Source organism: Suncus etruscus, chromosome 9 (genome assembly GCF_024139225.1).
Source record: "Suncus etruscus isolate mSunEtr1 chromosome 9, mSunEtr1.pri.cur, whole genome shotgun sequence".
Taxonomy (NCBI): Eukaryota; Metazoa; Chordata; class Mammalia; order Eulipotyphla; family Soricidae; genus Suncus; species Suncus etruscus.
In genome coordinates, this window is record NC_064856.1 from 82,965,685 (window position 1) to 82,980,891 (window position 15,207).

General features: G+C 45.6%; 1 protein-coding gene across 1 annotated transcript in view; it reads left to right on the forward strand.

The window, feature by feature from the left end:
* Positions 1–1,017: 1,017 nt before the first annotated feature.
* Positions 1,018–15,207, forward strand: part of TCP11L1 (t-complex 11 like 1) — a 49,466-nt gene continuing 35,276 nt past the window's right edge. Inside the window, 2 exon segments of the mRNA XM_049780087.1 lie at positions 1,018–1,154; positions 7,403–7,589. Coding sequence (XP_049636044.1) covers positions 7,427–7,589 — 163 coding nt within the window. The 5' untranslated portion in view covers positions 1,018–1,154; positions 7,403–7,426.

The following is a 15,207-nucleotide window of genomic DNA, read 5'->3' on the forward strand; positions in this document are numbered from 1 at the left end:
CTTGGATGACCTATGGGAAGCCGGGCATCAAAGCCAGGTCAACATCATGCAAGACAACACCCTCCCCACTATGCTATCGCTCCGGGGTCCCCCATCGTGACTATTATTTAAATAGCAAAAATGGGGCCCGGAGAGATAGCACAGCGGCGTTTACCTTGCAAGCAGCTGATCCAGGACCAAAGGTGGTTGGTTCGAATCCCGGTGTCCCATATGGTCCCCCGTGCCTGCCAGGAGCTATTTCTGAGCAGACAGCCAGGAGTAACCCCTGAGCACCACCAAAAACCAACGAACCAAACAAACAAACAAACAAAAATAGCAAAAATGACGGGTGAAGGGCTGGAACGATAGTATAGAGGGTAGGGTATTTTGCCTTACACACTTCCGATCCTGGTTAGATCGTTGGCATCCCACATGGTCCGAGCATCATCGGGAGTTAATTCCTGAGTGCAGAGCCAGTAGCAAATCCCTAAGCACTGTCCAGTGTGGCCCCCAAACCAAACCCAAACCAAAAAATGACACATGGGACGGGCAAGTTATGCAGCTAGAAGACGAGGTAGTTTTAAAATCTGAAACCGCGGCGGGAGGACGGTTCTAAACCAGATGGCGATTTAATGTCCTTTGCACGCACCACACAGAACAGACACCGGTTCTTAACCCGGTCTTTCACCCCTTGAGCGCTCCGGGCCCGCCCCACCAACAGCGGCTTTTCCGTACAGAAACATGGCGTCCCCCAGAGTGCTGGACTTACTTGCGAGTCTCGAGCTTCAGCTCTTTGAATAGACCCTAGAAACCAGCCAATTCGAGTGCAACCTCCTCACCAACAAGTTTAGAAACGTGGCATCCCCCGATCCTAGCCGGTGATCCAGCTTCCTCCTTCCTTTGGCTTCCTTCCTTTGGCCGCCTTTCCGTACAACAACATGGCGCCGCCCTATGCGGGGCGGACACATCCCGCGAAGAGTTGACACCCCTTTCCCGACACCGGGGTGCGGTGTCGCCGGCCGCTTTCCACCGGAGCATCAAGGCGAGGGATGCTGCTTTCGAGGGGCTGAGGCTCAGACACTCGTCCAGATCGCAGATCGCTCCCCGACACCATCGCAGCGCCGGCCCTGCCCGGGCTGGAGCGAGCAGAGGGAAAGCCGCCGAGTGCACGGCAGGTGAGAGACGGTGGGGCCGGCCCGGCAGGTGCGAAATCGAACCCAGATGTTTGGCTTGGCCTTTTCCCTTCGGGGCTAGCCGGGTGGGAGCGAGGAAAAGGTAGGGACGGGGGCCTCGGTCTCACCCCCCTCGGCTGTCCTTCCTGGCTGGCTCCAGGCTGGGCCACTCCCTGGTCCTCCGGGCACTTGTTTACTGCGGGATCTGGACGCTGGCAGCGCTTGGCACCGGGTGGCATCGAGTGCCCCCCGTTGCTCGAGGACAGAGCCTCTTTCTCTGCAAGACCCTGGGGAGTCTGATGGCCACGAGCGACGGACGCGCTTCCTTCTCTGGAGACTCTGCTTTTCTGTGGGGTGGAATGAATGAATGCATGCATGCATGCATGAAGAATGAATGAATGCATGGGCGCTCGGGGAGCCGTGGCCGGGTTGGTGAGTCGAGTCGAGTTGTTGGCGAGTCTTGTGGGAGTGGCAGCTGCCAGGTGCGCTCTCTGGGCTCATCTCCCGAGAGGAAGAGGTGGGCGGCCGCGCTGGGCCGCGAGGAAACCCAAGTTCCTTCCACATTGGGTTTGGAAAAGAGGCAGACTCACCTCCTCGGGGTGTCTGCGAGCAATGCCCACGGATCCGGGCATCCCAGATGTAACACAGCTGTCCACGTGCCCGGTGGTGGGATGGTGTGCACATTTTCCCAGCGGTTGTGGCGTCCTGAAGTTCAAGTCTAGGGGCTCAAGATCCAGGGGTGTTATTGCTGTGCCTGGCATTTGTCCGACCTGAATTCGATCCCACCCACTCTAGGTATGATTCTTGAGCACAGAGCTAGGAGTACACCGTGAGCACTGCTGGGTGTAGGTGTGGGCCAATCCTCCACCTTCCTCCCAACAAGTTCAAGTCAAGGGGTAGGGTAGATGATTCTCAAGGACTGGAGTGGCATGCAGAAATCCTGGGTACAGTCCTAGCTCTGCATAACCCTCTGTCCCGCACCCTCCAAGTACCAAGCCTGGAGTAGTCTCTTGCTCTGATAGGTGTAACCAACCCACTACCACCCACCCACAAAGGAAGTTATCATCTAGGACTGGAAGTTGTACCCCCCCATACCCCCCACAGTTAAAATCTAGGTGCAAATTCTACATAATAAAGACTCAGCAACTGTCTTCTGACCCTGCTTTCAGACTGCATCACTTGTCACTTGTTCTTTATTTCTATATACTTGCCAGCACTCACTTATGTCCTTAGTGAAATGCCCCATTTTCACCTCCTCTTCTCCAGATATTTTTTAATTAAACAATTATTTTAGGGGCCAGCGAGGTGGCGCTAGAGGTAAGGTGTCTGCCTTGCAAGCGCTAGCCAAGGAAGGACCATGGTTCGATCCCCCCGGCGTCCCATATGGTCCCCCCAAGCCAGGAGCAATTCCTGAGCGCTTAGCCAGGAGTAGTAACCCCTGAGCATCAAATGGGTGTGACCCGAAAAAACAAAACAAAAAAAAATCAATTATTTTATTTATCTAGTTTTTGGTTTGGGACTAGGGGTATCTACTAATTCACGAATTACTACTGGTATTACTTAGGGGACTATTAGGGATGCTTGGGTTCGAACTCCTGTCCACTGTGTTCAAGGCAAATTTCTACCTTCTGTACTATCACTCCAACCCCCATTTTTTGGTAAACCTCCTCCTCTCCCTCCTCCTCCTCCTTCTTCCATTTCCTCTTCTTTCTCCTCTTTTTTCCTCCTCTTCCTCTTCTTCCTTTTTCTCCTCCTCCTCTTCCACTTCTTCCTCCTCCTTTTCCTTCATCCTCTTCCTCCTTTTTCTCTTTCTCTTCTTTGTTCATCCTCCTCCTCCTCTTCTTCCTCCTCCTCTTCTTCTTCCTCCTTCTCTTCTTTTTCTTCCTTCCTACTCCACTTTCCCCCCCTCAAAGATCAGCTCAAATGTCATCCTTTTGAGGAAAAATACCCAAATCTGTTTCCAGGCAAAAAAAAATTTTTCCAGGCAAAATTAGTTTCTCCCTCTGCCATATTTCTTTAGTGATTTCATAATGCCATTTAAGCTTAAATTTCAGTATGGATCTTGTAATCATATCTGCCTCCTCCAGAACATCTTTGTATGTCTTCTATCATTTGATTCCTCTTTAAATAAGCATATTTTGAATTACATTAAGGCAGTGATAAATGCCAGATGTCTTGAAGCCAGGCCACACAGGAGTACAGAAGAGGTGCAAACACTCAGGAGATTGGGGAAAATGTCTTGGGGAAGAGGAAGGACTTGAGCCTGTTTTATTTTCCAAGGATGGGGTTACGTGTATTAAGCTCTGACCTGAAAATGCTGCCACTTTCTTCTTGGTGGACAGGATGAATTACTTCATCCTTTCTGAGCTCATTCTCAGCCTGTGAGGAGGATAAAATTAGAAGTGTTTTTTGTCCTTTATCAGAGAGTATGTTGGCAGTGTTATCTCTTAAATCTTGAACCATTTCCAGAGCATAATAGAACTAAGGAAAGAGGAGAGGAGTGTCTGGAGTGGGATGTTAGAAGGTAAAGTGGAGCCACAATGTCTCAGTGGGCTGGAGTGCATGCAGAAGGCCCGGGTTTGACCCCTGGCATTGATTGTTCAGTTACCTACGCACCAAATCAGGTTAAGCCCCTGAGGACCACTGGGAGGTTTCCAAAAAAAAAAAAAAAAAAAAAGGACATAAAATGGTAAGGGAAAGTACATTAAAGCAACCCCCATAAGAATAACACAGGCCTGAAAATACCAATTCCAGTAACTTCATTGTACTTCATGGAAGTTTCTGAAATATCCGATAATTATATCAAGCAGTTTGATCCCCAGCATCTGCTCGCATGTGCAGGAGCAGTTGCCAAACTTTTTGAAAGGAGATATTTTTTTTTTGATCCCTTGATTACCTTCCAGGTGTGTAATAAAGTCTAATTAGTGTTTATGAAAATGTTTTGTGATCTTCAGGTGCTAAAAGTGTACATGCTAATTACTTCCTAAGTTGTTTATGCAGAAACTTTGTATCATGTTTCTGAATTAGAAGCATTTTAAAGGCCGGAGAAATAGCATGGAGGTAGGGCGTTTGCCTTTCATGCAGAAGGTCATTGGTTTAAATCCCGGCATCCCATATGGTCCCCCAAGCCTGCCAGGAGCGATTTCTGAGTTTAGAGCCAGGAGTAACTCCTCTGTGCTGCCGAGTGCGAACCCCCCTCACCAACAAAAAAAAAAAAAAAAAAAAAAAAAAAAAAAAGAAAAGAAAAAAAAAAAAGAAGCATTTTAGAAACTGAGAACATTTTTTTTGTTTTGTTTTTGGGCGACACCCAGCGGTGCTCAGGGGTTACTCCTGGCTGTCTGCTCAGAAATAGCTCCTGGCAGGCACGGGGGACCATATGGGACACCGGGACTCGAACCAACTACCTTAGGTCCTGGATCGGCTGCTTGCAAGGCAAATGCCGCTGTGCTATCTCTCCGGGCCCGGAACTGAGAACTTTTAATAAACAAACAGGACCCCCACTGCTCAATTTGACTGGCTTAGAATAGAAAAAAATAAACAAACAGGAAAAAAAAACCCCAAAAAACAAAAACAGGCTTGGGGACGTGGTTCAGTAATAGAACTCCTACCTTCATATGTGACGTTTGGGTCCAATTCCTGGCACCACATATACACACACACTAAATCCCACCAACTGCCTGCGGGTGGAATTGTCAAACAATTTTGCAATGAAAAAGTGGCGACTATTCTGGGTTTTTATCTGGTCTCTTATGGGTGGAGAGGGTTACTGGCGCCGGCTACCAGGCTCATATTCATGGTGCTCAGGGAATTTTTTGGGTGCTGAAGATTGTATTCAGGGCCCAAAATATGCAAAACATGTGCAAGTCTCACAGTTTACTCACATCTCCATCACTCCAAGATTTTTTGGATATTGGTTTTTGGGTCACATCTGGCGGTGCTCATGGCTTTACTCCTGGCTCTGTGCTCAGAATTACTCCTTGGCGGGCCAAAGAGATAGCACAGCAGTAGGACGTTTGCCTGCACTCAGTCGATCCAGGATGATGGTGGTTTGAATTCCGGCATCCCATATGGTCCCCTATGCCTGCCAGGAGTGAATTCTGAGCGCAGAGCCAGGAGTAAGCCCTGAGCGCCGCCAGTATGACCTCCAACCCCCGAAAATATCCCCAGAAATTATTCATATAAGGCTCTGGAAATCATATGGGATATTGGGGATCGAACCCTGGTCAGCTGCGTGCAGGGTGGCTGTGCTACCTGCTGTGCTACGCTCTGGCCTGCCAACTCAAAGTTTGATCCTCTGCATTCCATATGATCCTGGAACTCTGTCAGGACTGATTTTTTAATGCAGAGCCAGGAGTAACCCCGGAACATTGCTTCATACGGCCCCAAAACCCAAAAAGCAAATATTAAAACCCTATCTGACTATATATATTATGATTGGTTCCAACTTCTTTTTTTTTTTTTTTTTTTTTTTTTTGGTTTTTTGGGCCACACCCGGCGGTGCTCAGAGGTTACTCCTGGCTGTCTGCTCAGAAATAGCTCCTGGCAGGCACGGGGGACCATATGGGACACTGGGATTCGAACCAACCACCTTTGGTCCTGGATCGGCTGCTTGCAAGGCAAACGCCGCTGTGCTATCTCTCCGGGCCCGGTTCCAACTTCTTACTTTACTCACCATCTACCGTATTTTTCACTGGGTTCTCAAACTTTTTAAACAGGGGGCCAGTTCACTGTCCCTCAGACCATTGGAGAGTCTGACTATAGTAAAAACAAAACTTATAAACGAATTCTTATGCACACTGCATATATCTTATTTTGCAATGAAGAAACAAAACAGATACAAATATAATATGTGACCCGAGGGCCATAGTTTGAGGATCACTGCAAGATGCACCTGGCCATAAGACGCACACAGTTTTTAGACAAGGAAAACAAGAGAAGTCAGTATACAGTGGCTGGAAACAAACAGCCTGCAAGGCCAAAGTATATTTACAATACGCAGGTCCACAGCTGGTTAAACACATTTTACCTAACTTTTTTTTTACATCAGAAAATAAAAAAACATTTTTAATACATTTTTGTTAATATTAAAAAAAAAGTCCCCTGCACTCAGGCTTTAGCTCCAGGTGACATTTGCTCCATAAAACACATATTTTCCCCCATCTTTGGGGTGTGTGTGTGTGTCTTATGGTATAAAAATACGATTTGTTTTCCTGGAAGCCTTATTTAAAACATTATTTTCTAAAAATCTCAGGAATAAAAATAAGGAATTTAAGAATTGAATTGGGGAATCAGAGCGATAGCACAGCAGTAGGGCATTTGCCTTGCACATGGCTGACCCTAGAAGGACCCGGGTTTGATTTCTAGCATCCCATAAGGTCCCCTGAGTCTGCCAGGAGTGATTTCTGAGTGCAGAGCAAGGAGTAACACCCCTTGAGCATTGCCAGGTGTGGCCCAAAAGCCTCCCCCCAAAAAAGAAAGAAATTATTGAATGGGGGTCAGGGAATGAGGCTTAGTATACATAACTTGAATGTGTGAGGCCCTGGGTTAGATCCCCAGCATCCTCCCCTAACAAAAGGGTTAAATAAAAGTAGACAGTTTAAAGTGTGTTATCAGCTAACAGTTTATGGTTCTTTCCCCTCACCCCTTGGTTTTGGGGCCACACCTGGCTGAATTTAGGACTTAATCTTGGCAGATTAAGATGTGCAGAGGTCACTCTGCTCAAGGGACCATATGAGGTGCTGGTAAGCACTCTTTCTGCTATACTAGCTCTCCAGCCCAATGGGTGTGTGTTCTTTTTTTTTTTTTTTTTTTGGTCACACCCGGCAGCGCCCAGGGGTTACTCCTGGCTTCATGCTCAGAAATCGCTCCTGGCAGGCTCGGGGGACCATATGGGACGCCGGGATTCGAACCGATGACCTTCTGCATGAAAGGCAAACGCCTTACCCTCCATGCTATCTCTCCGGCCCCGGGTGTGTGTTCTTAAGCTATGAAACTTCAAGAGTGGGACAAGAGTATTCAAACTCTATTTGAGGTACAAATCCGGAAATTTGGCAAATTACAAGTATCATTTTCCAAGTATCTGTTCAGTTGTTGAAGTAGAATATTACAGCTTGATAACATCATAACAAGTTCATTTATTTTATAGATAAGAAAACAGGAGCTCAAAATGATAAGCCAAGAATTATGTTGCTAGTTTAGTGATGGAGCTGGTACATTTTTGGTTTATTTATTTATTTATTTTTCTTTCCTAGGAAGGTGAATAAACTCAACTGAGAATGTCTGAAAACCTTGACAAGTCCAGTTTAAAGGAAGCAGGACCATCAAGATCAGAGGATTCTGAGACAGGCCTTGAAGATGCAGTGGGAGGTTCTGATGAAGCTTTACAGAAAACCAAAAATTCAGGCTCACCCAACACCCAAAGAGTGCAAAGACCTCATTGTAAGCAAAACTGACTTTGGGTAGAAGCAATTCTTTTCTTTTTTTTTTTTTTTTTTTGGGTGTGGTTTTTGGGTCACACCCGGCAGTGCTCGGGATACTCCTGGCTCTGTGCTCAGAAATTGCTCCTGGCAGGCACGGGGGACCATATGGGACACTGGGATTCGAATTGATGACCTACTGTATGAAAGGCAAACGCCTTACCTCCATGCTATCTCTCCGGCCCCTCACTTTTTTTTTTTTTTAAGTATTTTATTTTATTTTGTAGGCCATACCTGGCATTGGTCAAGGCTCTGCACTTAAAGAACATTTCTGGCTCAGCTTGGGGGTACCCTATAGGGTGTTGGGGAACAAACCAGGATAAGCCGTGTTCAAGGAAAGTGCCCATCCACTGTACTGTCACTCTGGCCCCTGCAAATCATTGTTTTTTATTTTATTTTATTTTATTTTTTTGTTTTTGTTTTTGTTTTTGGGCCACACCCGACAGTGCTCAGGGGTTACTCCTGGCTGTCTGCTCAGAAATAGCTCCTGGCAAGCATGGGGGACCATATGGGACACTGGGACTCAAACCAACCACCTTAGGTCCTGGATTGGCTGCTTGCAAGGCAAACGCCGCTGTGCTATCTCTCCGGGCCCAAATCGTTGTTTTTTGATGAAATTTTTCATAGACTTCCTGCTACAGGCTTCCTGGAACTAGGTTGTAGTAAGTAATATAACATCACCGTTAATTAGCAGTTAAGAATAACAATAATTGGGGCCGGAGCGGTGTCGTGGAGCGATAAGGCGTCTGCCTTGCCTGTGCTAGCCTAGGACAGACGCGGTTTGATTCCCTGTCGACCCATATGGTCCCCCAAGCCAGGAGCGATTTCTGAGTGCATAGCCAGGAGTAACCCCTGAGCGTCACCGGGTGTGGCCCAAAACAAACAAACAAACAAGATTAACAGTAATTTCTCAGCTGGCACTCTGGTCATTTATGCTTCTTGGTTGCATGAAAAATTAAAATTTTAAAATAATGTTGGGAATTTTCCTGTTTTCCTCTAGCCTCAGTAACAGTTCAAGTCTGAGAAATTCCAGGGTGGAGTGCAAATTGCAGCCTTAATTAAGAGTGTTTGAAAAATCTGATGCAGGTTCCAGCCAGGACTGTGCTTGTGCAGGTTAAAAAAAGGGGGGCTGAGTGTGAATGTGAGTTTGCCACACCCTAACTTCACGCCTGGGGGCCCAGTTCCCACGAGGTTAAGGGGATTCTATGTGATGGAGTATGTTATGAACTCATTTCAGATCTCTGGCAGGGAGCAGGCCTAGATGAAAGGGTGGTGATTTCTGTACGTCTTCCCAGCAGTTGTCCCGAATCATGTCTTTTATTAAGAAGACTTAAGCTTTTTTGAAGTGAATCCAAAAATGTAAGTTATAAGTGGGAGAGTCACAGTCTAAGAATGTCAGGGTTGATGTTATCTCTTCAAAGTGTAGCTGATCGGTAATTCTTTATATTTGGAAGAAGTACAAACAATTTTGGGGTTGAGATGTGATCCTACTAAAATGATCAAAGCCCTTCCCAGGTAATTTATTAATCAACACTGTATTCTTACAGTAGACATCAGTGGGTCTTATTTTATTTCTGAGTTTATTATCTGTATAGATTTTGGTATGTACACAATTAGGTCACATTATGTTTAAGGAAATGTGGGTAGACTTTCATGCATATGTTAGCCCTGTCTCCAATATTAATAAATAAAAAGATTCTGTTTCCCTTCCTTCCTTCCTTCCTTCCTTCCCTCCTTCCTTCCTTCCTTCCTTCCTTCCTTCCTTCCTTCCTTCCTTCCTTCCTTCCTTCCTTCCTCCCTCCCTCCCTCTCTCTTCCTTCCTTCCTTCCTTCCTTCCTTCCTTCCTTCCTTCCTTCCTTCCTTCCTTCCTTCCTTCCTTCCTTCCTTCCTTCTTTCTTTCCCTTCCTTCTTTCCCTCCTCCCTCTTTCCTTTCTTCCTCCCTTTTTTCCTTCCTCCCTCCTACTTCCCTCTCTCCCTCCCTTACTTCCTCCCTCCCTCCCTTCTTCCCTTCCTCCCTCTCTCCCTCCCTCTCTCCTTCCTACCTTCCTTCTGCTTTTCCTTTCTTCTTTCCCTTCCTCCTTCCTTTCTTCCTCCCGTCTTTCTTTTTCTTCCTCCCTCCTACCCTTCTTCCCTCCCTCCCTCTTCTTCCCTTCTTCCCTCCCTTCCTCTTCCTCCCTTCTTCTCTCCCTTCTTCCCTTACTTCCTCCCTCCCTTCTTCCCTTCCTCCCTCTCTCTCCTTCCTTTCTTCCTTCTTTCCCTCCCTCCTTTCTTTCTTCCTCCTTTCTTTGCCTTCCTCCCTCCCTCTTCCCCCTTTTCCCTCCCCTCCCCTCCCTTCCCCTTCCCTTCCCCTTCCCTTCCCATTCCCTTTCCTTTCCCTTTCTTTGCTTTCCTTCTGTTTTTTTAACCTCGTCCTGCAATGCTTAAGGGTTTATGCCTGGCTCTGCACTCAGGTGGTACTCAAGACCACATAGAATGCCAAGAATCATCCAGGTCAGCCACATGCAAAGCACATGTTCTACTTCCTATGCTGTTGCCCCTGTTTCCTCATTTGTATTGCTTTATTTTGTTTTGTTGTGTTCTGGGAATCAAATCTGGCAGTGCTTAGGACCTATTCTTGGCTCTGTGATCTGAATGATACCTGGTGGTGCTACCAGCTGAAGGGCCTATTTCTGTCAGGGCTTTTGATTGGGCAAGAAAAGTGCCTTAACCACTGTTTTATCTCTTCAGCCCTGTTTATTTCTTTCTTTTTTTTTTCTTTTTGTTTTTTTTCTGGGTCACATCTGGTGGCACACAGAGATTACTCTGGCTCTTGATTTAGGAATCACTCCTGGTGGGCTCAGGGGACCATATGGGATGCTGGGGATCGAACCTGGGTAGGTCCTAGGCTGTCTCCATTGCAAGGCAAATGCCCTATCACACCAGTCCCTGTTTCCTCATTTTATTTTATTTTAAAAAATTTTGGTTGTTTTTTGGGGGGGTCACACCCGACAGCGCTCAGGGGTTACTCCTAGCTCTACACTCAGAAATCACTCCTGGCAGGCTCAGGGGACCATATGGGATGCTGGGATTCAAACCACCATTCTTCTGCATGCAAAGCAAATGACTTATTTCCATGCTATCTCTCCAGCCCCCTGTTTCCTTATTTTAAATATAGCAATACACTTATCTTTTAGTGTGGTTGTTGAGATTAAGTAAATTTATGTAAGACATTTAGAAGTGCTTGGCATATAACAAATGCTCGGTAAATTTGTTAATAGTATTGTTTCCAATATGTCATCTGTTGCATTAGATTATGATTGCTACAATGTGGATAGCACACTAAAATTTAGTTGTTGTTATCACCTACAGTTGCTGATAAAGGATAATCTTAGTTTAAATCTTTTGTCTTTTGATGATTTTGCCTTTATCATCTTGTTAGTCTGATAGATCCCAAATTACTGTCAAACCTAGTTTACATCAATTACAATTATACGTAGCCAGTGACACTAAGGCACGAATATATATTCCTCTACCTCAGATCAAGTTTTAGAGGACCCAGAAATAGACAAAAAGAAAATTTTTTCCAAGGTCCAGAACAATAATAATACAGTGGATAGAGCTCTTGCTTTGCATATGACCAACCCAAGTTTGATTCCCAGCACTACACATAGTTCCCAAGCCCATTAGGAGTGATCCCTGAATGTAGAGCCAGGAGTAAGCCCAGACTACCACTGGATGTGGGTCCCCACCTCCAAAATGTAGAGTAATCAATATATGTATTTCGTTTTTGGGTCACACCCGGCAGTGCTCAGGGATTACTCCTGGCTCCATGCTCAGAAATAGCTCCTGGTAGGCTTGGGGACCATATGGGACACCGGGATTCGAACCAATGACCTTCCGCATGAAAGGCAAACACCTTACCTCCACGCTATCTCTCTGGCCCCGAGTAATCAATATTTATCTGTTTGTTTTTGTTTTAGTGCCACACTCAAGGTTTTTTTTTTTTTCTTTTTTGCTTTTTGGTTTTGGGGTCACATTGGATGGCGCTCAGGAGTTACTCCTGGCTATGTGCTCAGAAATTGCCCCTGGCTGGCCCTGGAGACCATATGGGATGCTGGGAATCAAACTACCGGGTCTCCTGGGTTGGCCTTGTGCAACTCTACCTGCTGATCAATTGTTCTAGTCTCAGTATAAAGTATTCTTTTTTGTTTGGTTGGTTTTTGTTTTTGGGTCACACCCTGCAGCGCTCAGGGGTTACTCCTGGCTCTTTGCTCAGAAATCGCTCCTGGCAGGCACGGGAGACCATATGGGATGCCGGGATTTGAACCACCATCCTTCTGCATGAAAGGCAAATGCCTTACCTCTATGCTATCTCTCTGGCCCCTAAAGTATTTGTTTAACTAAAAATTCCTTAGAATAAGTATTAGTGACAATAACTCAGGCTGTTTATGTAGTTAGAGTTTGGGGGCCACACCTAGTGGGCTCAGGCTTTACACCTGGCCCTATGCTCAGGGATTACTCCCCGCAGATCAAACCAGATCAAAACCAGAAAAAAACCTTAACCTCTGTATTATCTCTCCAGTCCCTAATTTTTTCTAAGCACTAATTCTCTGCTTCCAAAAACCCTTTTACTTAACATTTAATAACTTTCTTTTTTTTTTCTTTTTTTTTTTTGGTTTTTGGGCCACACCCGTTTGACGCTCAGGGGTTACTCCTGGCTATGTGCTCAGAAATCGCCCCTGGCTTGGGTGGACCATATGGGACGCCGGGGGATCGAACCGAGGTCCTTCCTTGGCTAGCGCTTGCAAGGCAGACACCTTACCTCCAGCGCCACCTACCCGGCCCCTTAATAACTTTCTTGGCAAGTAAAAGATGCCTTATTCAAAGAAAAGCATCAATTTACTATTCTGGTTTAGCATTTTGTTTGGCTAAACCTGGTCTTTGTAAGCTTAGCAGATGATCCCAGTCATTCTTAGTAAGATGGGTATTAAGTTCTTGCATTTCTAAAGTTCCTGGCTAGATTTTGAGTTATGTGGTCTTTATATGAAATCAGTCGATATTTTTATTGAGTTATGTAATGTTTCAGGGATGTAGTGAATCAGGCTATAGGGCCTCTGTCCTCAGGGAACTTGTAGCCTAGTTAGAAACACAAAGGAATAAACAATTTCCACACATGTAATAAGTTGCCTATCATTACCCTGGCTTCACTACACTTATTTTATAATAGCGATTGAGTGACATTTGCCATCTAACTGCCATAAATGTCTATTTGTGTGACTAGAAGTACCACTTTTTGTATACTTCTCATATTCCAGAATAACCATTTTAAATTATTCTCTTATTTTGTTTAGGTATATTCATGTTTCCACCCAAAAAATCAGGTTTAGGGGGAGGGAAGAAAAAAAATCAGGTTTAATTTAATACAATTTCTTTTAGTTTCTCTAACAGACCCTCAATGTGCAAAAAACAATAACAGAATGTTACTGTCCACTTGCATGTGGACAACCCTGGTTCCATCCCTGGCACCACAAATGGTCCTTAAACTCTGCCAGGGGTCATTCTTGAGTAGTGTGGGTTTGGCCAACCTCCCTCCCCAAAATAAATGGCAGGGTAAGATGCATGTAATCGTACCTTTTTTTTTTTTGGTGGGGGGGTCACACTCAAGTGGTTACTCCAAGTTCAGTGCTTGGGGGTATTCCCAGCAGTGTTTAGGGGACTCTACTGCATGCAGAGCTTGTGCTCCTGTCCTTTAGGCTGTCCCTTCACCCTACCTAACCATTTTTTCATAACTCTTGTACCTCAGGGCTTTTTTTTTTTTTTTTTTACAAGGTAAGGGAAGCCACCTTGTTCACCAAATTAAAGTTCTCTTTTATAAATTGTTAGTTTTGAGAATTTTATTTTATTTACTTTGGGGGGGGGTGTCACAGCCTACACTGCTCAGGGGTTACTCCTGGCTCTGCACTCAGAATCATTCCTGGCAGGAGCAGGGGACCAGATGGGATGCCGGGATTTGAACCACTGTCTCTCCTGTATTGGCTGTCTGCAAGGCAAATGCCCTACCACTGTGCTATCTTTCTGGCCCAGTTTTGAGAACTTTAAAGACAGAAACCTGGGGCCGGCGAGGTGGCGCTAGAGGCAAGGTATCTGCCTTGCAAGCATAGGATGGACCGCGGTTAGATCCCCCAGCGTCCCATATGGTCCCCCCAAGCCAGAGGCGATTTCTGAGCGCATAAACGGGTGTGGCCCAGAAACCAAAAAAAAAAAAAAAAAAAAGACAGAAACCATGCTAGAGAGATAAGTATAATAGATAGGGTGCTTACCTTGCAAGCTGCCGTCAACCCAGATTCGATCCCCAGCACCATATATGGTCCCTTGAGCCCCATTAGAAGTGATCTCTTGGCACAAAACCTGAAGTAAGCTCTGAGAACTGCCAGGTATGCCCCCCCAAGCAAAACCCAAAAAATCAAAAAGAGAGACAAAGCCCACCTCATAACCCTAGTTTTTGCTTTGTTTTGTTTTGTTTTTGTCTTGAGGGCCACACCAAGTAATGTTCAGGGGCTATTCCTTGCTCTGTGCTCAGGAATTATTCCTGATGGTGCTCAGGGGACCATATAGGATGCAGAGGATTGAACCCAGGTCTGCCATATGCAAAACAAGTGCCCTACCTGCTGTACTATCACTCTGGCCCTTCATAACCCTATTTGCAATGAATAATTTGTGCATGTGTAAATTAGTAATATACCCTAATTAGAATTAAGAACTTAGAATTGGGGGCTGGAGAGAGAGCATGGAGGTAAGGTGTTTGCCTTGCATGCAGAGGGTAGGCGGTTCGAATCCCATATGGTTCCCGAGCCTGCCAGGGGTGATTTCTGAGCATAGAGCCAGGAGTAATCCCTGAGCGCTGCTGGGTATGACCCCCCCCGCCAAAAGAACTTAGAATTGTAAGTTTGATTTTCCTTGATTTGTATTCTCCATAAGTCTAATTTCAATTAAGAACTAAAAAAGGGGGCCGGGCGGTGGCGCTAAAGGTAAGGTGCCTGCCTTGCCTGCGCTAGCCTTGGACGGACCGCGGTTCGATCCCCCGGTGTCCCATATGGTCCCCCAAGCCAGGAGCAACTTCTGAGCACATAGCCAGGAGTAACCCCTGAGCGTTACTGGGTGTGGCCCAAAAACCCAAAAAAAAAAAAAAAAAAAAAAAAAAAAAAAAAAAAAAAAAAAAAGAACTAAAAAAGGGGCCGGAGAGATAGCGTGGAGGTAGGTTGTTTGCCTTGCATGCAGAAGGACAGTGGTTCGAATCCTGCATTTTATATGGTCCCCCGAGCCTGCCAGGAGCGATTTCTGAACATAGAGCCAGGAGGAACCCCTGAGCGCTGCTGGGTGTGACCCTAAAACAAAAACAAAAACAAAAACAAACAAACAAACAAAAACTAACATGGACAGCTACCCCAAATTTTTTCTTCATGCTTGTCTGATAATTTTAGCTTATTACCTACCACTTTGAAAACCAGAAACAATGACAACAGTCTCTAGAATTTGGAATGTTTCATCTTGCTTTACTTATTTATTTACTTGTTTTATTCTGTTGTTTTTGTTTGGGAGTC